This window comes from Elephantulus edwardii, unplaced genomic scaffold (assembly GCF_000299155.1).
Source record: "Elephantulus edwardii isolate Elephantulus edwardi_28Jun2011 unplaced genomic scaffold, EleEdw1.0 scaffold00278, whole genome shotgun sequence".
Classification (NCBI taxonomy): Eukaryota; Metazoa; Chordata; class Mammalia; order Macroscelidea; family Macroscelididae; genus Elephantulus; species Elephantulus edwardii.
In genome coordinates, this window is record NW_006400028.1 from 3,497,776 (window position 1) to 3,520,900 (window position 23,125).

At 50.6% G+C, this 23,125-nt stretch overlaps 2 protein-coding genes across 2 annotated transcripts in view; one reads left to right on the top strand and one right to left on the bottom strand.

Moving 5' to 3' along the window:
• Nucleotides 1-2: 2 nt before the first annotated feature.
• Nucleotides 3-7,984, top strand: MCRS1 (microspherule protein 1; the record flags this gene model as incomplete). Its single annotated transcript, XM_006900270.1, has 13 exons — nt 3-70; nt 387-525; nt 1,124-1,282; nt 1,410-1,519; nt 2,464-2,572; nt 2,803-2,941; nt 6,399-6,474; nt 6,875-6,903; nt 7,026-7,118; nt 7,237-7,319; nt 7,460-7,547; nt 7,671-7,798; nt 7,898-7,984. Coding segments are annotated over 13 exons (1,308 nt in total), but the record flags the coding sequence as incomplete, so codon positions are not given.
• Nucleotides 7,985-8,685: 701 nt separating this feature from the next.
• The window catches only part of KCNH3 (potassium voltage-gated channel, subfamily H (eag-related), member 3), an 18,774-nt gene continuing 4,334 nt past the window's right edge, over nt 8,686-23,125 (bottom strand). The window contains 11 exon segments of the mRNA XM_006900259.1: nt 8,686-9,255; nt 9,350-9,426; nt 10,072-10,178; nt 10,510-10,841; nt 12,682-12,899; nt 16,661-16,910; nt 17,330-17,379; nt 17,382-17,519; nt 17,795-18,076; nt 22,635-22,842; nt 22,933-23,106. Of these exon segments, the coding sequence (XP_006900321.1) occupies nt 8,686-9,255; nt 9,350-9,426; nt 10,072-10,178; nt 10,510-10,841; nt 12,682-12,899; nt 16,661-16,910; nt 17,330-17,379; nt 17,382-17,519; nt 17,795-18,076; nt 22,635-22,842; nt 22,933-23,106 (2,406 nt within the window).

Consider the following 23,125-nt stretch of genomic DNA (forward strand, 5'->3'; position numbering starts at 1 on the left):
CTCTGGCGGGGCAGAAGCGAGCCTCCTCCCAGGCCTTGGGCACCATCCCTAAACGACGAAGCTCCTCCAGGTAGTAAGGGCTCCGAGGGCAGGGACTGGGGATGGGACAATATGTAGAATTAGGTATTGCCTGCCTTTATCCCTATAGGACATAGCTAACTTTCCCTCTAGGACTTAAATACTGGCAAATTCTTGCAGTTTCCCAGATTCTCCCTGTGGGGGAGGCGCATCTTAAACCACTGACATGAAAACCTTTGTGGTGCAGTACTATGGTGGCTCAGGAGTGGAGCAGGCAGTTTCATGCTCTGTTAAGCCTGGCTTTGAGGTGTGTGGGTGGAGACTTGGAGAGTATAGAGAGAATGCTCACTGGACAGGATCCTCCCCAGGTTCATCAAGAGGAAGAAATTTGATGATGAGCTTGTGGAGAGCAGCCTAGCCAAGTCCTCTACCCGAGCAAAGGGAGCCAGTGGGGTGGAACCTGGCCGCTGTTCAGGGAGTGAACCTTCTTCTAGTGAGAAGAAGAAGGTAAGGGGTTGGGGGCTGGAGGGCTGAAGGGAAACCTTAAATTTTATGTTTTCTCAGAACCTTTGCCAGTTGGTAAAAATCTACAGAAGAGACTTGTGACAAGTCTAGGCTGCTCTAGCCCCAGCCTCAGATGCCTCCAAATGGGAACTTACTCCTTTCTACTCCTCCTTTCTAGCTGTACCCTCCACCCCGCCCCACCCACAAGTGCATCCTTTATCATATTCCATGTGGGAGGCATGGAGCATGCATCTATTCTGGGAACGAGCAGTCTGTTCCCAGCTTGGCTGATTTAAAAATAACCCCCAGGTGGCATTGCTCTGGCCCCAGACACTATAGCAGCAAGAGTGTTTTCCTGACATCCCCTCTTCTACTCCCCACTCTGGGGTTGGGTGTGCCATCAGCTGAGAAGACCCCATATGGTCAAGTACTCTGCAGAATAATTTGTGGGGATATTGGAAGGCTGCAAGCTGAGCTTCTCTCTGCATTTCCCATTGTTGAATAGAGATGGGGTTGCCCTAGACTACGTAAGACTCAAGCTAGGAACTTAACTCATTTTGATGCTGGCTTTTTGCTCACTTCACACCTGCCTTCTGTCCAGGTATCCAAGGCCCCTAGCACTCCTGTGCCTCCCAGTCCAGCTCCTGCACCTGGACTCACCAAACGTGTGAAAAAGAGCAAACAGCCACTTCAGGTAACCAAGGATCTTGGCCGCTGGAAGCCTGCAGATGACCTCCTGCTCATCAACGCTGTGTTACAGGTAGTACTTCAACTCTCCTTTTCCAGTCTCTAGTTAGCAGCCCCCAAACTAGCTAAGGGGGTCTCTTGAGGTAGGAAGGGGTCTTCTCAGCTCTAAGACTGGAGCAAACCCCTCTGGGACCTTACAGACCAATGACCTGACTTCTGTCCATCTGGGTGTGAAGTTCAGCTGCCGCTTTACTCTTCGGGAAGTCCAGGAGCGCTGGTACGCCCTGCTCTACGATCCGGTCATCTCCAAGTGAGTGAAGCTGTCTGCAACACTGGGAGGTACTGGAGACCCTAGCATTCAGCTTAGAAAGAGATAGACTCATTTAAGGACCCAAAGAAAAGGCCTAGGAGGAGAGCTCCTGGGGCCTTGCATTTCCTGGAGTGATTCTGAGACTTGTCAGACTTCAGAGAGACGCTCTTTCTTGACTCTACCTGCTAATCCTGGCATGGTGCCAGAATCTAGGAATGACTATATGTGGAAGTGATAGAATGGAGAAAACGTCATTATAAGCACCAGGAGCCCCGGCCCCACCAGTGCGCAGTGCACCTTGGGGGAGGTCTCCTCCAAACGTTTCAGTGTTGACCTCCTACAGTTTTTCTTCTTTAAGTTTAGGAAATTGGACCAGAAGAACACAAGGCACTTTCCAGTTCCACCACCCAGGGTTCCAAATAGAGTCATGCACATGAGCATGCACACATATGCACACATAACACAAACTCTTTCTCCTCCTCAATCACTTAGTTTAATGTTTGCAGACTTCAGAGGGATGCTTAACACCCATCTTGCTATCCTCCGTAGCTCCTGCTGCTGCTTATCTTTGTTACACCAGGAAATGGGTAGCACACAACTTGAGAAAATGGGAGCTGATAGGCGGGTGGCAGCTTTGGCCACGTTAGAAGGATGTATTTGAGGAGCAACCAGCAACTGGTATCAAGATCTACCCCAGGACTAGACCTCCAGGGTCTGTGCCTTTGAATCTCCTTCACTAGGTTGAGCATCAGAGCTAGGTTTCATGAATTACAAGTTCATTTGTGAGATAACCCCATGAGCCAGAGTTGGTACGTTGTCTTGGACTATTTCTGCTGAGGTCCTTGATCCCAAAAGCCTTTAACATTGGTGGAAATAAGGACTCTCAGGTTATTTGACCCTCTCTATCTTGCTCTGAGCTCACTCTTATCTCTTCTTCTGCCCAGACTGGCTTGCCAGGCCATGAGGCAGCTGCACCCTGAAGCCATTGCAGCCATACAAAGCAAAGCCCTCTTCAGCAAGACTGAGGAACAATTGCTAAGTAAAGTGGGATCGGTAAGGCAAAGAACTGGATTAGAATTGATCACCTGGAAAACTATTTATGTGGGGAATCCCCTTGTATTAGTAGACTGGAAACTGCTCTTGGGAAGAGCCAAACCTAGTTAGTTCCCTAGGGGCTATTCCTGCTTCTGGCTCTTGTTGAGAATCAGAGTTGGCCAGTGGGTGAAGCAGGGATGGAAATAAGAAAACCAGGACACCTTGAAGCTTGTTGTTTTGCCCTCTAGACCAGCCAACCCACCTTGGAGACCTTCCAGGACCTTCTACACAGACACCCTGATGCCTTCTACCTGGCCCGGACTGCCAAGGCTCTGCAAGCCCACTGGCAGCTTATGAAGCAGTATTACTTGCTGGAGGACCAAACAGGTAATCGTCACAGGAGCTGACAGAATTGGTCTGTATGTTTGTGTGGGTGTACTTAAAAAGTAGTTTGGGGACACCTTCCCACAGCCTCTGTAATAAATCCCTGTGTAACCCCAGTTTTGTTGACGTCACATTCCAACAAAAATTAATTCCAACAAAAAAAGCCCCCCAAAAAAAAGCCCAAATAGTACAATTGTCTACAACTTCTTTTGAGATTCACACACACACATATATCCCCATACTTTATCATTACAGAAATACTACTATACTATACTACTATAGTTTCCATCAGTAAAAAATAATTAAATGCCTTTGTATAGTCAGTACATCTTGTCTTTTACATGTGATATCAGCACTGGTTTCAGAAGAGGCCCTGGGACATAGGATAACATTGTTGATATCAGATGAATTTTGGCTTAAATCAGAGAATACCTGAAAGATAATTGCTTGTATTTTATTGACTATGCAAAGACATTCACCTGTGTGGATCTTAATATACTATGGATAACATTAAGAAGAATGGAAATTCCAGAACACTTAATTGTATCCAGTTAGAACTTTTTCTAGACTAAGGAGTAGTTTGAACAGAATAAAGGGATACTGAATTGTTTATAATCAGGACTGTATCCTTTCACTGTATCTATTCAGTGTCCTGCTGAGCAAATAATCTGAGAAGGGAGATTATATGATGAATGTAGGATCTGCATAGAAGGAAGACTTGTCAGCACTCTGTGTTATTCAAATAGTGTGACCTTGCTTGCTGAAAGTGAAGAGGATTTTAAATACTGAGGAAGTTAAAAAATTAGAGCCCTCAGTAAGGATTATGTTGTTGTTGTTGTTGTTGTTATGTGCCGTCGAGTCGCCTGCAACTCATAGCGACCCTATGTACAACAGCCCTAAACTCCGCTCTGTCCTGTGCCAATCGCACTGTCTCTGACACTCCCATCCCAATTATCCCAGTCACTGAGTCAATCCACTTCATAGAGGGCCTTCCTCTCCTGCACCGTCCCTCCACCCTCCCAAGCATGATGTCCCTCTCTAAGGACTGGTCTCTCCTCACAACATGTCCAAAGTATGTTAGACGGAGCCTCAGAATCCTTGCCTCCAAGGAGCCACCCGGTTTAACCCTCTCCAGGACAGATCTGTTTGTTTTCCTAGCAGTCCATGGTATTCTCAATACTCTTCTCCAGCACCACAGCTCAAAGGCATACCACAACATAAAAATCTCAAAAATTAGACTCAACAGACATCGATAAGTGGAGAAAAGATTGAAATTGTCAGAGATTTTGTTTGGATCAACACTCAAGGAGGTAGCAGTCAATACATTGCATTAAGGCATATCTATTACCCAGGACCTCTTTTAAGTACTAAAGAGCAAAGCTGTTAGTTTAAAGACTAAGGTGCACCTGACCCAAGCTATAATATTTGCAATTCCTTCATATGCATGTTAAAGTTGAGCAGTGAATAAGGAAGACTAAAGAATTGATGCCTTTAAATTGTAGTATTAGTAAAGAATAGCAAATGGACTATTCACCCTCTCAACTGTCAAAAGAACAAATCAATCTCGGAAGAAATACAACCAGATTACTCCTTAGAAGCTAAGATAGTAAGACTTTGTTTCACACACATTGGATGTTGTCAGGAGGAAGAGTCCTTGGAAAAGGACATAATGATTGGAAAGGTGGAGGATCAGTTAAAAAGGAAGACCCCCAACAAGATAGATTGATACAGTGACTACAGCAGTGGGCTTAAGCAGAGCAGAGATGATGATGTTGTGGAATCAGGCAAGTTGAGTTGACTTTATCGCACCCTAACAACTTATTTGCTATCAGTAACATTCAAGCATGAGTAGAAAGTGAAAGTCCCCTTTACTGCCCACCCTTTCCTTTATATTCCTCCCTGAGATACTAACCACTTTTCCTGAGCCTCTCTCAACCTCTCTGTCTTCCTCCCACCCAGCATAGGAAGCACCTCTGAGACTTCACACCTGGGCCTCTGTCTTTTCCATTCCTCAGGGCCAACAGCCTCTGTTTCCTTTGTTCCTCCACAAAACCCTTGCTCTCCTAATGACAAGTACTAGGAAAGCTGTTAAACAGCAGCAAGATTCTCCTAATTGGGTTTGTGATTTATGCTCAGAATTTCACAGTGCAGGCATACTTAATGTTACTTTGCTTTCTGGATATTGCTGCATATTACCTTCCATATAGTTTTCTCTCACTATTCAGTGAAAACCTTCCTCTTCATAGTGTTTAAACCCTGTTGTTCCCTGCCACATGGCCTTGTATTGTCTGCTGTTTATCAGCCTCACCAGCTAAAGGCCGTGAAATTCCCTCTGAGGAATGTGAAAGCACCTGAGGTGTCATCACTGCCTGCCAGTAAATGGAGCGGGTCTAAAGAGCTCCTTTCACTCACCTCTAGGTCAGACTTTGTCACTATACTTTGGACATGTAGCTAGGCGAGGCTCTTCCTTTGAAAGGGACATCATGATTAGAAAGATGGAGTCACCTCCAATGAGATGAATTGACATGATAACTTCACAAATGGGCTCTCGTGTCAGAAGTGATGAAGGTGGCACAGGATAGGACAGGGCTCAGGCCAGGTGTTAATAGGGTCACTTTGAGTTGTACTTGACTCGATGGCAGCTAACAACAAAAAGAAGTCAGACTTCATGGGGAGATGTGGGTGAGGGGACTGACCCTCTGACCTCCCACAGCTGCCTGCAATCCTGCCAATCAAATGTTCTGGAAACAACAGGTTTAGGTTTTTTATTTTATATTTTATCCCAATACCCTCTGCAGTGTTAATTAGTAGAGGAAAAATCCTTCATGAAAAATAATTATTCTGAGCATAGTTCTTGAACTCTGAGATTCCATTTTACTTTTCTAAAAGTAAGATTAATTTTATGACCCACTAATGAATCATGAGAAACACTGACTTGAGGTGAAGTAGTTCCCTAAGGGGCTATAGTTTTCTAATCAGTACTTGACTACACATGCCTTTCAGCCCCTCACTGACTGTAAAAGAAGAGCATCTTCTTTGCGAGCATCCGATGTGGAAGGAGCATTTTTTTGGATGTAGAACCAGGAAAGCAGGACTTGCATACTGTCTTGTCACAAACTAGGGTCAAATAATTTATAACTTTCTTGTATCTCTTTCCTCATCTATGAAGTGGATCTGCTGCTAGTCCTACTTAATAAATGAAAGCCCTTTTGTATGTTGAATAGCCACACAAATTTTCTGCTTTCCTTTCTAGAAACAATTCTGCCCTCATTACATTACAAGAATGCTGTCTGCCGCATTGTGGTGTAATCTGATAGGGTGTTAGGTTAACATGTGTTGATTTCAGCACTAAACTCTTCATGTCTGCTCAGTTTTGACTGCCTGTGCCTGCATTGTTTACTCAACAACTCAGAATTAAGTAGACAACTTGGTGCTGATCCTTTCTCTGTCCTTTGTCCAGTGCAGCCACTGCCCAAGGGGGACCAAGTACTGAACTTCTCCGACGCAGAAGATCTGATAGATGACAGTAAACTCAAGTGAGTATCTGGAGCCGCAGGCGGAGGTGGAGGGGAACTGTGCTTGTCCCAGGGTAAAGCTTCCTGGGCTGCCCATCCCACCATTCCATGTCTTGGATGCTACTAGGAACTGATCCAGCCTCTGACCGAGCCTTTGACCCAGTCACAGCTGTTGATACTTAGCCACCTGTTGAATCCTCCCCATTAATACTGGGACCTCCCTGTTAGTCTCTTTTCTCTTATCCCACATATGACCCCAGGGAGAAGGCCAGGCCAAAGCTCGAGGAACCCCCTTCTAGGTCACTTGACCTAAAGAACATAGGGGTACCCTAATGAGCCAAGTAGTGTCCAAGTAATGATGGCAGCTGAGCTGGAAGTGGAGCATAATCTGTCCTTTCTTGACTGCCTTCTTGTTCCTCAGGGATATGAGAGACGAGGTCCTGGAACATGGTGAGTGTATCCTGGAGGGGGGATAGCAAGGGGATAGAAGTGCCTGCAAGGCATAGAAAACCAGCGCAAGACACTGGTGACCTTGGAGTGTCTCTCCTGACCACCCACCCACCTCACTCCAGAGCTGACAGTGGCTGACCGGCGCCAGAAGCGAGAGATTCGGCAGCTGGAGCAGGAACTGCATAAGTGGCAGGTTCTGGTAGACAGCATCACAGGTGAGTAACTCAGGGACCAGCCATCATCTCCCTTTAGCCCGTCCATCTGTGGACTTTGGATCCCACCTCCCACCCTATCCTCCAGGTAGGCTCGCTCTTAACCCTGCTCTTCTCCCAGGCATGAGCTCTCCAGACTTCGACAACCAGACGCTGGCAGTGCTGCGGGGCCGCATGGTGCGGTACCTGATGCGCTCCCGAGAGGTGAGGCAGGCAGTCAGCAGTCTTCTCGTCCTCTCCCTTTTCTGGGTCTCATGCCATCTCTTTCTCATTCCCTAGCCTGCATGAACGAACCCCTGATCTCATTCCTAAGACCTGAGCCTTTACCTGCTTTGTTTTCCCAGATCACCCTGGGCAGAGCGACCAAGGATAACCAGATTGACGTGGACCTGTCTCTGGAGGGGCCAGCCTGGAAGATCTCCCGGAAGCAAGGTGCTGCCCTGCTAAGCTCTGCCTGTCCCCATGAAACTGCTCCAGAAGCTGATCTGGTATGTGGAGGCCCTGGTTCTCTCTGGGCTTCCCCTAACAACCCCCTTTTCTCCTGTACTTCCCTAGGTGTGATTAAACTGAAAAACAACGGTGATTTTTTCATTGCCAATGAGGGCCGGCGGCCCATCTACATCGATGGACGGCCTGTGCTGTGTGGCTCCAAATGGCGCCTCAGCAACAACTCTGTGGTGGAGGTGAGCAGTGGGAGGGAGTGTAACTTCAGGAATGAGACTGGGGGTAGTCTGGTCCCCTGCCCCCAGCTCCATCCTGAGCTGGCCTCCTCACACCTACAGATTGCCAGTCTACGATTTGTCTTCCTCATCAACCAGGACCTCATTGCCCTCATCCGGGCTGAGGCTGCCAAGATCACACCACAGTGAGGGATGGTGGTGGACTCCTGGGCCCTCTGGTCTTGGTATCTTCTTCCATTCCTGCCCTCCTTAGCGGGGAGCTTGGGCTCCTGGGAAAGCCTTCTGCCCAGAGTGGGCAGTAGGAAAATCCCATTGCTGGTGTGTGTGGTTTAGCCTGTTAGGAAGGGTAGGGCTGGCCATTGGGAAGCCAGGTAGAGGCTGGGACCTTCCAGCTTCCCTGGAGCCAAACCCCTCCCTCTTCTGCAGACCACCCTACTCTTCCCCCAAGATTTCTACCTTCATTTCTGTGTGCTAAGCTGATTAGCTTCAGACTTTTGTTTTTCTTTTGTAAATAAAATGCACTGAGTTCCAAAGATAGTTTCTTTTATTCTTTTTTTAATATAAAAAATAAGAGGACAGGTGTAGAGCAGGGGCACATGCAGAAGTTGGTACAACCCCTCCTTTGCCTCAGATCCCAGCCCCCAGCCTGCAGAGGAAAGGAGGAGGTTGGGAACAGGCTGAGAAGGACCCCAGGTGTAGAGCCCTTAAATTGCTAGCCCTCGGGCCTGCTCCTGAGGCTCCAGCCCATCCTTTGCTGAGGCTCCTGGTCCCTGTCCTGAGCCAATGGGCAGCACACAGTCAAGGGTGGCTGCTGCCCCTTCCTCCACCCTGAGGTTGGGCAGAGCAGCAGATGGCAGCATGTCTGGAAACACTGAGTTCTGAGGCTACTGTCAGACCCCGGTTCCTTCTTCTTGGGTCCACTGAACTGTGCCAGAGCCGTGGCAGCCAATAAGCACCATCTCCAGGTTATGGGGGTCCCAAGGCAAGGCTAGGCCTCCTGGCCCTGGTGGGGGTTCTCCAGTGCTGGTGGCCTCAGCCTGGCTCACAGGCTCTGGGGGCTCAGTCCTCGCCCCCTCCTCAGAAGAGGGAGGTGAGGCAGGAGTGCTGGGCTCAGGACAAAGTTCTGAGCCAGGAGGCTCTGAGTCTGAGGTCGAGGTCCAAAAAGCTGAGGCTCGAGGCCAGGGAGAGCTCTGAGAAGCTGGGGGACCCCAGGGCCAGGGTGCTATGAGGGGAGGGGGCCCTGGGCGAGGGTGGGGCCAGGTTCCACTTAAGACAGAGCCAGCTGGAGGTTGCAGGCAGTAGGCAGATGCCCCAGTGTCCACACATAAAGGCTGCAGGAGCCCAGAAGAGCTTGCTGGGTACAGCCCCTCCCCGTGGGGTGCCAGGACCAGCTGCACAGCCTGACGGAGTGACTGCAGGCCCTCCCGCATCTGCAGCACCTGGTCCGACAGCTCTGTCACCTGCAGCAGGACAGGCAGAGTGGAGTGAGCATCCTCATCCAACAGTGGGGGCTGCCCCCTCCTCCACTCCAGCTTCATTTTGTCCCTCACCCACCGCCTGCCGAAGCTTGTCCAGTGTGTCTGTGTTCCTTGTCTCACTGGGCCCAAGAGGGACAGTGAGTAGACCATTCTCTGTGGGCAGTGGAAAAGAGTTAGTAGTGTGAAGGCCTGGGCTTTTGTCCTGTTATCTCATTACCTAGTAACAACTGGCTTCAAGCAAGTACTGAATTTTGCCCAAACCTCAAGGGCCAGAGAAGACACCACCCACCAGCTTTGTTCCACCACCCAGTGCTCCCTACACCCTCAGGAGCTGCTCTCTGTATTTGTCTCGTGCTCTGTCCTCCAAGGCAATGGTCATTCCTAGGAGCTCATACTCTGCCCACCTGTCAGATGACCCAACCTGGCACCCTTTTGTATAGTTTTCAAGCCCTTCAGTTCCTCCCACTCATCCTCTCAGTGACCCAGACACCGCTATGTTTTAGCTACATTATTTTCATTTCTGTGCACAACCACTCATTTCATACACAAGAAACTGGGACTCAGAGAAGCCAAGGTCACACTTGTTACAAAGCTGTATACAGATCCAAACTCAGCCACCTGGTATTTCTGATTGATGCTCAAGGCCTCACCTTAAACCACCAAATGCCCACAATGGGCCAGAGGTGAGTGAGGGTTGAGAGACTGGATAATTGTATCCACTGCCTCCACAGGCCAACAGTTTTCAAGGTCAATAGGGACAATGTGTTCCCCACTGCCCTGCCTGCTCCTGGGCCCTACCTGGTCCAGGGGAGGGGCTGCTGCTACATTCCCGGCCAGACTGTCCCACGCAGAAGGAAAACTTGGCCTGATCAGAGCCACAGCCATCCTCGATGCCATCTACCACCCTGCAGATCCAGGCACCAGGACAATAAATTAGTCAACAGCAGTCACTGTGGTGTTGCAAAGAACAGGATCCTGGGGCCCTGAGAGAAAGGCAGCATGTTTTCCCTTCCCCGAGGAGCAGGCACTTTGGCCAGGGAGCCCAGCCTGAGCACCATGAAGCAGCACGAGGATCCAGAGCACTGTGCCGGGCGAGGGCAATGAGGAGAATGGATGAGGCAAGAAAGGCTTCCTGAGGGAGGCAGGCTTGAACCAGACAGGCTGGCTGGGTTTAAACTGAGAGGATGGGGACCTAGAATGTGGGAAAGCCTGGCCCACCCTATGCCCACCACTTACCTGGGGCTCAGATCTGGGGGTACATTCCATGGCATGGGGGGTAAGCGCAGCCCCTCTAAGGTCCGTGGGTGAGCAGCGGGGCCCACCTCAACCTTTGACACTGCTGCCCTGGCTGGCCGCCCTCTACCCCCTAGCCGGGGCCGGGGTGCAGCTCGCCGCGGTGATAGCAGCTTGGCAGCTGAGGATGAAGAGGTACAGCCAGGTGACAACAGGGGACTGGAAGGCTCATCAGCTGTGGCTGGGGAGGCCGCAGGGCCCTGTTCCCCATCCGTCTCCTTTTCCTCCAGTGTGGACATGAGGGTGTTGTCGCCGCTAAGAGAGCTGGTGTCTGCCTGGGGGCAGTGAGGACAGGTAGTCAGCCCTGGCTGCCCACTCACCTCCCCTAGCAGGGATGATGCCCAGGGTCTGCCACTCTGCCAAAGGTGAGGCCCTGTCAGGAGGGGTGGGCTGCTTCTCTGCTGTCCTAGAGTGGACTTTGACTTGCCTTCCCTCAAAGTTGCCAAGCCCTGGAGAAGTTCACTGTCCCTCAGAAGCCTAGCCAATGAGGATACACCAGCCTTCTTTTTTAATCAAGAAGAAATTAACTTTTTTCAAATGGTTTTTCATTATGAAATAAACTAGTTTTTTTTTAATTTGGAGGATGAGAAGCGTTTACTTAGTTCAGACTATCTTATGATAGATGAAAATATGGTTATAAGTTGGTATAAAACATGTAAATGTTGTGATGACAAATTTATGGGATAATATACTATTGTGGCACAAATTTTAAAACGTTATTTGATGGGGAAAATATGCTATTGTGGGATTTTTAAAATATTTTTTAAAGATGTTTCCATTCTTTTATAATTATTGGTTCATTCGGGCACACTTTTCCGCTTTTTTGGTCCCTTATGCAGCCTTCAGTATGGACTGAGGCTCAATGCCAAAAAGACAAAGACAAAGATTCTCACCGCTGGACCAATTGGTAGCATCAGGATGGATGGCAAAGAGATTGAGGTTGTTCACAGCTTCAGTTTGCTCGGCTCCACGGTCAACACTCTTCGCACCAACAGTCAGGAAATCAAAAAACGTATTGCGATGGGAAAGTCTGCTGTTAGGGACCTCTCTAAAGTACTCAAGAGCAACGGTGTCTCTCTGGAGACTAAGGTGCGCTGATACAGGCTGTGGTCTTTGCAATCACTTGTTATGCATCAGAGAGTTGGACAATGACTAGGGAGGATAGAAGGAGAATTGACGCCTTTGAGCTGTGGTGCTGGAGAAGAGTATTGAATGTACCATGGACTGCCAAGAAAAACAGATTCATCCTGGAGAGGATTAAACCAAGCTACTCCTTGGAGGCAAGGATTCTGGGGCTTCGTCTGACATACTTTGGGCATGTTGCAAGGAGGGACAGGTCCTTGGAGAGGGACATCATGCTTGGGAGGGTGGAGGGACAGCGCAAGAGGGGAAGACACTATGAGATAGATTGATTCAGTGACTGGGGTAATCGGGATGTGTGAGTCAGAGGCAGTGCGATTGGCACAGGATAGAGCAGGGTTTAGGGCTGTTGTACACAGGGTCTCTATGAGTCACAAATGACTAGACAGCACATAACAACAACATGCTGACTCTATTTTCCAGGAGAAAACTACTTGAACACTAGTTGAAATTAGGGATAAAATCCCAGAACTTGTTTTTTGTGTGAGTGTACCATCAAATCAGATCTGACTGGTACAGGAGGAGATTGTCCCTCCTTTTCCTGGAAGAGCATCTGGTGGATTCGAACCGTGTGCCTCTGGGATTGTAGTTGCAGCTCCTTGCCACTAGGCCACCAGAGCTCCCCCAAAATCCCAGAACTTGTAAAAGCCACCCCAAATGGTCCTGTTTCACCCTGAAGGAGTGGGGAAGCCACTGGCCTGTCTTCAGTGCCGCATCTCTGTGGCCTCTGGGGCTTGTTTTCTGTCACCAGTGGACTTTGCTTCCCTACCCCTCATTTTGGACAGAGGCAGCCAATCTCAAATGAGTCAAGGCATGCAGGGTGGCTGAGCACAGCTGGGCTGGGGCTTTAAAAGACATGGAGTGAAAAGGCAGGGAGAGAGTAGCCCCATTTGTCCAGTGGGGATTTTTCCATGCCCTCACTGAGCCCCTATAAGCCCCAGCCTCCCTGCCCACCCACCCCTTCTTACCCCTCACCTCTGCATGGCCTCCACCAGCACCCAGATTGTAGCTGAGCTCTCCACGGAGGCCACGGCTGAAGCGTGGGGCAAACTCTGGGTACAGTGCAAGACTCTCGTGCAGCCCCGCCAGCTGCAGGCATTGTAGGACACAGTAAGTGAGGCCCTTCACGTCGGCATTGGCCTTCACCACCTGCTCCCGCCGGGGCAGCTCACAGCCAATCAGATCACCTTTCCCTGGGGAGAGGAAGCAGAGGTCAGCCAGCCCCACCCCAGCACCAAGGACAGGAGGGGAGGAGAGGAGAACGGGAAACCAGTAAGCATCCACCCCTCAAGCTGAGACTTTGAGCAGGAAGCCCTACAAGGGCAGGATTGCCCAGAGCAAGGCAGTTCCCTCCTCAAATAGGCTTGACAAGAAAAAGCACTGTGCCATGACTTCTACGTAAATTCAGGCTCAAAACCTCTATGCCAAAACAAATTGGAATTAAAGCTTGGAGTGAGAAGTCTTCTAGTCTGCAGATTAGAATTCCCTAGAAGTTAAAAGGAAACTGATGGTGCTTGGTCCCCATGAAAGCACCACAGTGTGGCATCAGAGCTGTGTGGTCTTGGCCAAGTGACTATCCTCCTGAGCCCTGACTGCCATTTAGTTGAGTCTCTAATGCTTTCTTGATCTTACCAGGTGTCAATGAAGGGTCTTCCCACCACCAGGCTGAGCCTGCCACCTGTCTGATGTGATTGTAGAATTGGTTTAATCCACATTCTAATTGTAGCATTGTTAAATTGTGGGGAGAATGAGTGACCCTGAATCAAGGAAAGATGGTGTCTCCATCCAGGGATGTGGATTTACTGAGTCCATGTAAATAAATTGCCTGGCATATAAATAACCAATAAAAGCTGATTTCCTAATCTCCCCTTCCAACAAGAGTCTTCTATAGGTCACTCCCAACAAGGATGAACTTAATCTGGGCTTGGACAGAGGTCTCACTTCCTCACAAGAAGTTCATAGGACTATCCCAACAGGAGAAGATGGATTCCTCCAATCGGTCAGGTCCTGCTGCCAGCTGCACATACCATGCTTAGCTTTGTTATTGTTATGGGCCATTGAGTCAACTACTACTTATAGCAACCCTAAGAATGGCACAGATGTAAACCTTGCCCTATCCTGTGCCATCCTCAAGATCACCATCTTCAAGTCACTGTTGTAGTCATTGTGTCAATCAAGTTTAATAGCTTCCTCTAATTATCCAAAACCATCCTTGCTGGATTTTATTTCATCACTTTCAGCCCATTCTTCTGAAAGCTGTGTGGATCTCAGTGTAATTATCTGATGAGGAAGTTCTTTCCTCCTCTGTGTCATCCATCCGGAAGCAGGATTTGCCTCTTCAAAGAGGTGGAATAAAAATGAGACTCTAGTCAGGACCAAGGACAGAGCTCTGTGGTCCCAGAGACCAGATACTGTCTTCTAGCTTGGCACCTCAGCCACAACTTCCAGGCAAAGTGATCAAGTCCCAGTAAGGAACCAATGCCCAGCCCACCATTATCCATCCTGCCCATTCTCCCTTGTAACTGATTACAAATGCTACCTGGCGCTATTTCATACATGGAGGTAGGGGCCAGACTAACACTGAGGAGTTAGTGGTGACCCTCAGCTGTCAGGAACAGGCTGAAGATACTTTGGTGCTGCTGCTATGGAGGCAAGTGGGGGCATGGGATGATGACAGCAATCAGCAAATCAGGTTGGCTCAGGGCTTTCACTGGGATGTCCAGAGCCTTCAAGTCAAGAGGAGGAAGGCTCATGTAGAACATGCAGGAAGTGCTTGTACTGGGATGTTCAGGAGGCGATGCCTGGGGACAGGCCATGGTCTTTCTTGCAGTCCCATCTTTATTAACTAGTGGTAGTAATGATTCTGAGACATTGTACCCACCATCAGGGTGTTCTCAGAACCCAGACGGTTTCCAATCACACCATTTCCTTTGTCTCCAAGTCTGAAGACCAGCCAGGAGATTATCTGCTCTCCAGATTTTGCACAGAGCAGTAGGAAATCGTCAAAATTGTCTTTCTGCTTTTCTTAATCTTACTCTTGTTGTTGTGTACTGTGGAGTCTTAATCAATCCATAGCTGACCCTCCAGCAGGTTTTCAGAGGCAGTTAATTGCACAGGAAGGAACCGTCCATATTTCTCTTGCGGAGCAACTGGTAGATTCTAACGGCATGCCTTGTTATTACCTTGTTGCTAGTGCGACTCCTTACCACAAGTTCTCCATAATTTTTCAAAGACTGACAACCACATTTCAGTGGTCAGAACAAGGTCTTCTCAGAGTCCTTGCAGAAAACATAGGCTGAGAAGCCAAACTCATGGAAGATGGAAAGTGAAAGTTTTAACAGTGTCTCGTCTCACTGCTCAGGCTCCAGGCCCCCTTGCTGGTAGTCCCCCCACAATTTCCTGTAGCAAGATCTTCCTTCTCAATGGTACAAGAATGGACACACACTAGCTACTGGGCGGGGGAACACAGCCTTCTTGGTGCCCCATTCCTAGCTCCTCTTTCAAGCCTTCATTGTGGACTGCCAGGTTAATGACAAACCTCAGCCTCTGGGTCTCCGTCAATGGTTCCATAAGAACTTTAGTGCCCAAGACTCAGCTGTGGTCATGGGGCCTCTTCAGCAATGAAATTATTGAGGAGTAATGATGTAACTTTGAGGACCAAGGTGAGTCTGATTCAGACCATGGTCTTTCCAGTCACTTGCTATGCATCTGAGAGCTGGACAACAAATAAGGATTACAGAAAAAAGAACTGATGCCTTTGAGCTGTGGTGTTGGAGAAAGGCAGGGAACATCCCATGGATAGACAAAAAAACCAAACATATACGTCTTGGAGAGGGTGTATCTGGAGAGCTCTTTGGAAGCAAGAATGATGAGGCTTTGCCTCACATACTTTGGGCATGTTTCTGGGAGGGGCTATTCCTTGGAGAGGGACATGATGCTGGAAAGGGTGGAAGGTCAGTGAAGGAGAAGAAGACCCTTAACCCAGTGAATTGATGTGGTGACTACCGCAGTGGGCTCTTGTGTGTCAGGAAGTGTGAGGATGGCGCGGGACAGAATAGGGATAAAATAAAATCTTTTGTTCATAGGATCGCTATGAGTCATACTCAACTTGATGGCACATAACAACAACAACAACAGGAACCTCGCTTCTCCTTATCTCTTATACAAATCCTTTTATTACCCAGATTCTAGCCTTTCTCACTCTGGACGTCACTGCTGAGAACTCAGGTGAAGGGCTCTCCAAACCCCAGGGTTCACATCCATCCTAAATCTCATTCTGGAGTCTTTCTAGCCCAAAGTGCAGAGAGCATGGTGTAAGAAGTATGAATTTAAGTCAATAGACTAGACTCTCCAAGTTCTTTCTATTAATTCTTAGCTCTTCATCAACCTTTCTGCGCCTCAGTCTCCCAATATGTAAAATGGAAATAATATTAATAGTTGCAATGAGATAAATCATATTAAGGTTGGACCTATCATGAAGCTCCCTGTGATTGTGCTGTTAGTCTAGTTTTCAGTGACAATTTATTCTTCCTTGTCTAGAGAGCTAAGTGTTCATTTTCTCTTCTTTCTTTCTTTTATGCTGTTAAATACCCTGTGTTCACCAACAGGAGCTTCCCCTGGCTCTGCTGTAGCCATGCCTGTTACACGGGCAGCAGGAAGCCCCACACAGGAGCTTTCCACCACACCTTTTGCTCTATGAACACTCCCCAGGACTTCTATCCTCAGCATTTTCATTCCCTCTGACACCACTAAGCTCTCTGCGTCCCCCCACTCACTCAGTCCCAGAACCACCTGGGGAGTCCTCTCTCTGCTTTGTCCAGGACCCCTGGGTTGCTCCTGGCTTCAGCCTGTCTCTCCCCAGGTGACCTGGCATGGGTCCCCTCTGGGTCTTCTGGGTCAGCACTGTGTCCTACAGCTCTCAGGGCCGCATGCCTTCTCTTCCACCCTCACACACCTAGGATGGCGAGCACAGTGCCGCCCTTGAGCACCTCCATGGAGCCGGAGCAGACAAAGTACAAGGCCTGGAGAGCGTCGCCTTGGTGGATGAGGTACTCGCCAGGTGTGCAGAAGGCGGGCCGCAGGGCCAGGGACAGTGCCCGCAGGCAGCCTCGGCTGGCTGCCTCAAACAGGGGCAGCTGCAGGACCTCCTTGTGTAGATGCATGGCGATGTCTGCTCGGAGCTCGTCTGGGAGGCTCTGCAGCAGCTGTAGGTGAGCAGGGAGGCTGGGATGAGAGTGGCAGAGGGGAGGAGGCCTCCAGCCAGCCCCTTCCCTCAGGTCTCAGGATCAAGACTGGGAAGGTTTTTGAAGCCTCCTCCTCTACACAGTGTACAACCAGCAATAGGGACTGTCTCTGCCTCTTTCTCAATCACTTTAGCTTCTCATGGGCTCCTGACTGTCCCTCTTTGGACCTCAGGCCTGGGTCTGTGAGCACAGATACCCTGGACCTAACAGATTCTGTGTGGCTGGTCTCTATCCTGTGTTGGTGTCCCCTCCCCACCCCCAGAAGCCAAAAATCTGCATCCCTCTACTCCTCACCCCTACGCCAGACCATTTCAGGCCAAGTCCCAAACCCCTGAAGGAGCTAAGGTGAGAGGGGCCAGCCCTGGAGGCTGCCACCACACCTCAGTGGTGTCGATGCCATTGTTCACAGCCCAGGTGGCCTGGAAGTACGCTGCTTGAGGGGCTTGGGGATGCGATGGATGCGGATGTAGTCGCGCAGGTCACGGGTGCGGCTGTGGTACAGAAAGCGGTGGGCGTACATGCGCTGGATGATGGCCGTCACGTTCCCAAACACCACTGCGTGCATCAGGGCTGGGGAGGGTGGCGAGATGGGTCACCCACAGGGCCCAGCTTGGCCCGGTCTGCCCTCTCCCATCCCTGGCATGCTTGCATGCAGGGAACAGAGTGCTGGGTGGCAGGGAGATCTGCAGACAATTGTGCCTTGCCCATCTCCAGCCCTGTCTGCCACAGAGCCCCTAACGCCCAGGACCCTGCAGACAGACGATGGTGAAGTTGGAGAGAGAAGCCTGAGGTGAGACCAGAGTCCGGGCTGTGAGGGCGGGAGGGGGCGAGCAGGCTGGACTTACCGCCAATCAGCATGGTGCAGATGGAGAAGATCTTCTCAGTGTCCGTGTTGGCGGACACATTGCCGAAGCCCACGCTGGTGAGGCTGCTGAGCGCGAAGTAGAGGGAGGTGATGTAGGCGCTGCGCAGAGATGGCCCGCCCAGGAGCTCCAGCACCGTTCTGTTAGCCTCGCTGCTGCCACTGCTGCAGTTGTCACTCTGGGCAGAGCTGTTTCCTACATCTCGCCTCCGGCCCACCAGGTAGTAGGGGGTCTCCAGGCGGCGGGCCAGCTCCTGCAACCAGCCTAGACGAGGGGAGGGGAAGGCCTGAACAGGCAGGTCCACACAGCTGGACTGTAGTGTGGCTGGGACACCCAGGAAGACAGGGGACATGTAGACACAGATCCACCTCCCCATGGCTTCCTGCCACTTGCCTCCTTCTCCTCTGCTAGCACACCCCTGGCTATCCTCAGCCCATTTCCCCCTGGTTCTAACAAGACAAGATTGCCAGCACCATGGCCGGCTTCCAGAAATGGAGCAAGGAATATTATGTCTCTCTTCTCTAGGGCCGGCACCAATTCTAGGTAGTGGCCCAGCTGAAGGGGGTGGAGCACTTCATTGGCATCACCAAATCCAGCCACAGCCTATACCTATGGCCAGATAGATGAGGACCCTCCTCTTTCCTGTACACCCAGATGCCTCCATTTCCTCTTTCTCTGAGTCCACTTGCTCAGAAAGGCACGCCATGCTCAGCCTCATTCCTCCCCACAACCACACAAGCCCTATTCTCACAGACACACCCTCAAATGATCCCATGAACATGTGACTACACACCACGCAGCCTGCCTTTGTCTCACAGCCCAAAGACAAGGACACACTTATACACTCAGCCATGCAAGCTCTGTCACCGGGCACAGCCATCGCCAACACAAAGAAAGGCCTGTGGAAAATATAGGTGGGTACACACTTGTGCAGAGGGGAGGTGGTGATACACTTGTCCGGACACAAGCACACAGGGAAACATGCTCTCAGAGGCCACAGGCGACAATGTCCTGTACGCTCACAGGGATGCAGACATGCTAGGCTCACCCAAGGCTCCTGAGCACCCCTGCAGACACAGGCTACACTGAGCCCGTGCACCACGGCCGAAGACTGCTCCAGGCCCCACTGCACTGGTCTCAACATGCCCCCGCCTGACCTTTGTGGAGGTGGGGTGTGCACTGAGACCTTTCACAAGCACTTGGTTGCTAGTACTCTCTCAGGGCCTAGCTAGATGCTGTGGCATCTTAGGGTTTAAGATAGGGATGACAGGGTCCACAGAAGTCCCAGGGTCCTGCAGACGTGGAGTCATGGGATCAAGGAGGGTGAGTAGATTAGCTGATCTAGGTGAAAGGCCACAGAGGGCTGCAGAGGAGGTGGGAAGTGTGGCTTGGGAGTCCAGGCTACAGGGTGGGAGACCTCATCCCTCCACATATACTCTGCCCCTCTCACTTCAACACAGCCCCAGGTCCCCAACACCTTATACATACTGAGCACTGTCATGCCCACATCCTTCCTCTACCCTCCACCCATTCAGCAACACTACGTGTCAGGAGCCGAGGGACCCACAGGAACTTCCACTTGGGGAGGACCATCTCAGAGGAGCACACATCCTAAGTGTCACATAAAGGGCTCAAAGTAAAGTGCTAGAAGCTAGGGCTGGAAGGCTTCCTGGAAGAAGCGCCATTAGAGCTTAGCTATCTTTGGAGAGGGACATCATGCTTTGGAGGGTGGATGGACAGTGCAGGAGAGGAAGACACTTGATGAAATGGATAGATTCAGTGACTGGGGTAATGGGGGGGTAGGTGTGTCAGAGACAATGAGATTGGCACAGGATAGAGCAGGGTTTAGGGCTGTTGTACATAGGGTCACTAAGAGTCGCAGGTGACTTGACGGCACATAACAACAACAACAATAGTGAGTAGGACTTTGAGATGCAGAAACAGAGAGGGGATCTCTCCTGATGAAGGAAAGATGCTCTCAAAAGCCCCGGGTAGGTAAGCCCTCCCAAATCCAGAGGTCAAAATTTTAAGACAAGCACAGGCAACTAGCTCTGTTTGTCTAGAATGTGGAGTTCACATCAAGGGCATCGAATTCCAGGCTAAAGGATTTGGAAGGGGGTGTGTGCCTGAACCCTGCCTGAACTGCACGCTTCCCCGATGGTTACTCAAGGTGAGGTGTGCTGTGAGGATGTCACAGAGGGTGCAAAACTGTCCTCAGCATGATTTATTTGGGCCTCGAACCGAGTCCCTGAAGGGACTAGCAGTTCATGCTCTCAGCTGCTAATCAAAAGGTTAGAGATCTGAGTCCGTCCAGAGGTGCCTCAGAACAAAGCCATGGAGATCTACTTCTCAAGCCAGCTGCTGAAAACTCTGTGGACAGAGCTTCACTGTGACATACACGGGTCATCATGAGCTGGAGCTGACTCAGCAGGCGGCTATGGTTCTGGGGTGAAGTCAACTGCCCAGGGGAGGAGGAAGAAGCTGACTGAGGATGAGGAAGGTGGCAACCAGCCTTTCCTCTAACAGTCTTGTTTGTGGGGCATCAGCAGCAGCTCCTGAAGCCTCCATGAAAGTGGGTTTTGGGGACTCATGGAGCCTTATCTATTTAGAAATGCTCTGACTCTACCTCCCTTGGCATTTAGCAAAGTCTTTTAAAAATCCTGCTGCATCTTCCCAGGGTTAACTGGACTCTGGAGCAGAAATTCCGTGTCCACACCACAGGAGGTGGGGAGAGGAGCCAGATTAGGAAGACATGGAGAGGACACCTCCCTGACAGAGCGGGGCGGCAGGGGATTGATCTTCACACCAAGGGCTCAGCCCTGGATGACTGGGTTTGGCTCCAGTGAGTTTATGTTGCTGGGTGGGGGGGGGGGGGGGGGGGGGGGGGTGTGTGAGGAGCAGTTCTCCTGGTGAAAGAAGGGGGAGATGAAGGGGGAAAGACTTGGAAACTCACCAGAAGTAGGCTAGTGCCAGACTCAAATAGGACAAAACCACCTCAGAGATACTAAGGTTCTAGAGACCAAAGAATTACTAGTAAAATGGTCCCAAACCCGCTGGTCCCCACAACCCCATGCCACTGTGTTCTTCATGGCCAAGGTGTTCTTAATGTCAGCTCAGCAGCTGTGTGAAGTGGTCAGAAAAGAGGGCTACTAAGACCAAGCATATCTGGGTCTCGCAAAGGAGGACATGGACTGACGTGAGGGACATGGGTGTCTCCATCTATTCCGTTGCTTTGTTGCACCACTATCCAACTCACACGCTCTGGCTCAGTGCTTACCGGGGTATGTCTAGCTCCAGAGCAGCATGACCCCAGACTCCCTCTGGGCAAGGCAGGCGCCAAGCGTCTGACACTGCCACACAGTGTCCTGGTTCCTATGCTCATCCACTCAAACACTCAGAGCAATCTTCCAAGTGTGCCTGAGGCACACCCTGTCTCCTGGGAGCTTGGAGGAAGACAGGAGCCTTGTCTCTGGGCACCGATTAGCTTGGGTTTCTAAGGCTGGACGCCTAGTGCCCACCAAGGAGCGAACAGTCCATGAACCGCAGCCACCTGAGCAGCTGGCCTTCCCTCTCTGACTTTCTCTGACAGGTGATAAGGTTACTGCAAAGCTGACAGAGGGCTGGAGGACTTGGTAGCATAAGGTTCAGTTTTGGATCTACAGGTTATCTGGGGTTAGAAATGGCTGGAAGTGAGGCTTTGGAGTTTGAGGAAAAATAGGGGAGCTAAGGTTCTCCATTAGACAGTGGGACGGTACAGGACAGTGAGATGAGGAGGGAGGGAAGGTGAGGGTTGAGATGGCCCACCAAGGGCCCACACACTACAAAGAGGTACAACAGGGTTGACAGGGTCAGCTGCTATGGGGACTTGAAGGAGGACGAGGATTTGGCCCAGAAGGTCACTGTGACCTTCCAGGCGATGTCTTTGGGGGAGCGGTGGGGGTGGAAACCCTCCTGGCAGGAGTTAAGATGTGAGTGGGAGGTGAGCTGAGGGAAGCAGCTGTGAAAGTGAAGGTGAAGTGAAGGAGAGAAAAGACAATGGAAATAAAGGAAAGATGGATTTTGGGGCTGGGAAAGAGCTGAGAAACAGCTGGATGGAGGTAATAGAACGGGGGAAGGGATGAGAGAGTCCTAGCCACGGTGGTGGGAAGCATCAGGAGCCCCAGAGACTTTGTCAAAAAAGATGGAATCTCCAGCTGGGGTAGATGCTGTAGGAACGTGATAAAGATTTAGCCCCAGGAATCCAAGGTAGGAGGAGGAGAGGCTGGGAGTAGTTCAGCTCTGGGCATGATCTGATGAAGGGGCAGGACACCCCCCCCCAGGCAGTTCACTAGACTCCCCCAAGGCCAGCTGCATGGTGGTGGCTTTGTCACACACCTGTACACACCCTCTTTGACACACATACATATACCAGCCCCCATTTCCCTCTCACAAACACACACCTGCTACATTCACGTTGCTCAAACAAGCCCATGACGACTTGTACATGATCCTCTGGAACATCTATGTTAGCACACATACATGCACATTTTCACACGTATTCTTGACACCTAGTAGCCTAGTGGTGAGGGGCTACACCGCTAACACAAAGGTATGAAGTTCAAATCCACCAGCTGCACTGCAGGAGAGAGGTGGGCCCGCACCTTCCATGAGATTTACAGCCTCTGAGGACTCCCTGGAAGGTCAGCTGTGAGTCGGCTCTGATTCATGACACATAGCAACCACATATCACACACACACATGCTTACGCTCACATTTTTCTGACACACACACTGGAGTAGACGTGTGTCTCTGACATACATGTAAACATAAGAGTTTTCAGTACCAATCTCAGGTAGTTCGGATTCACTGCTCTCGATCTCCCGCTGGCCAATGTAGAACCAGACGCAGGCCACCCAGTGGGCGAGCAGGGCAAACACAGCCATGAGCAGGGTGAGCACCACAGCGCTGTACTGGGAGTACCGGTCCAGCCGTGGGAGAAGCCGCAGCAGTCGCAGCAACCTCACGGTCTTCAGCAGGTGGGCCCCGACATACTGCGGGAGGGAAGGAGGTAGGGGGTCACCCTTGGGCACACTGGTCCTGTCCCACCTCAGGTCCCACATGCCCAGGCCAGCCGCACTGACCACGTTGACCTTGAAGGCATGTAGCAAGTCGAAGGGCAGCGCTGCGATGACGTCCAGCAGGAACCAAGTGGTGACGTAGTGGAAGCAAATGGACTTTGGGGCAAATACCACCTGCCCCGACTTAGACACAAACGTGGTCCGGAAATTCAGCACAACGTCAAGGATGAAGAGGACCTCCACGGCCAGGTCGCAG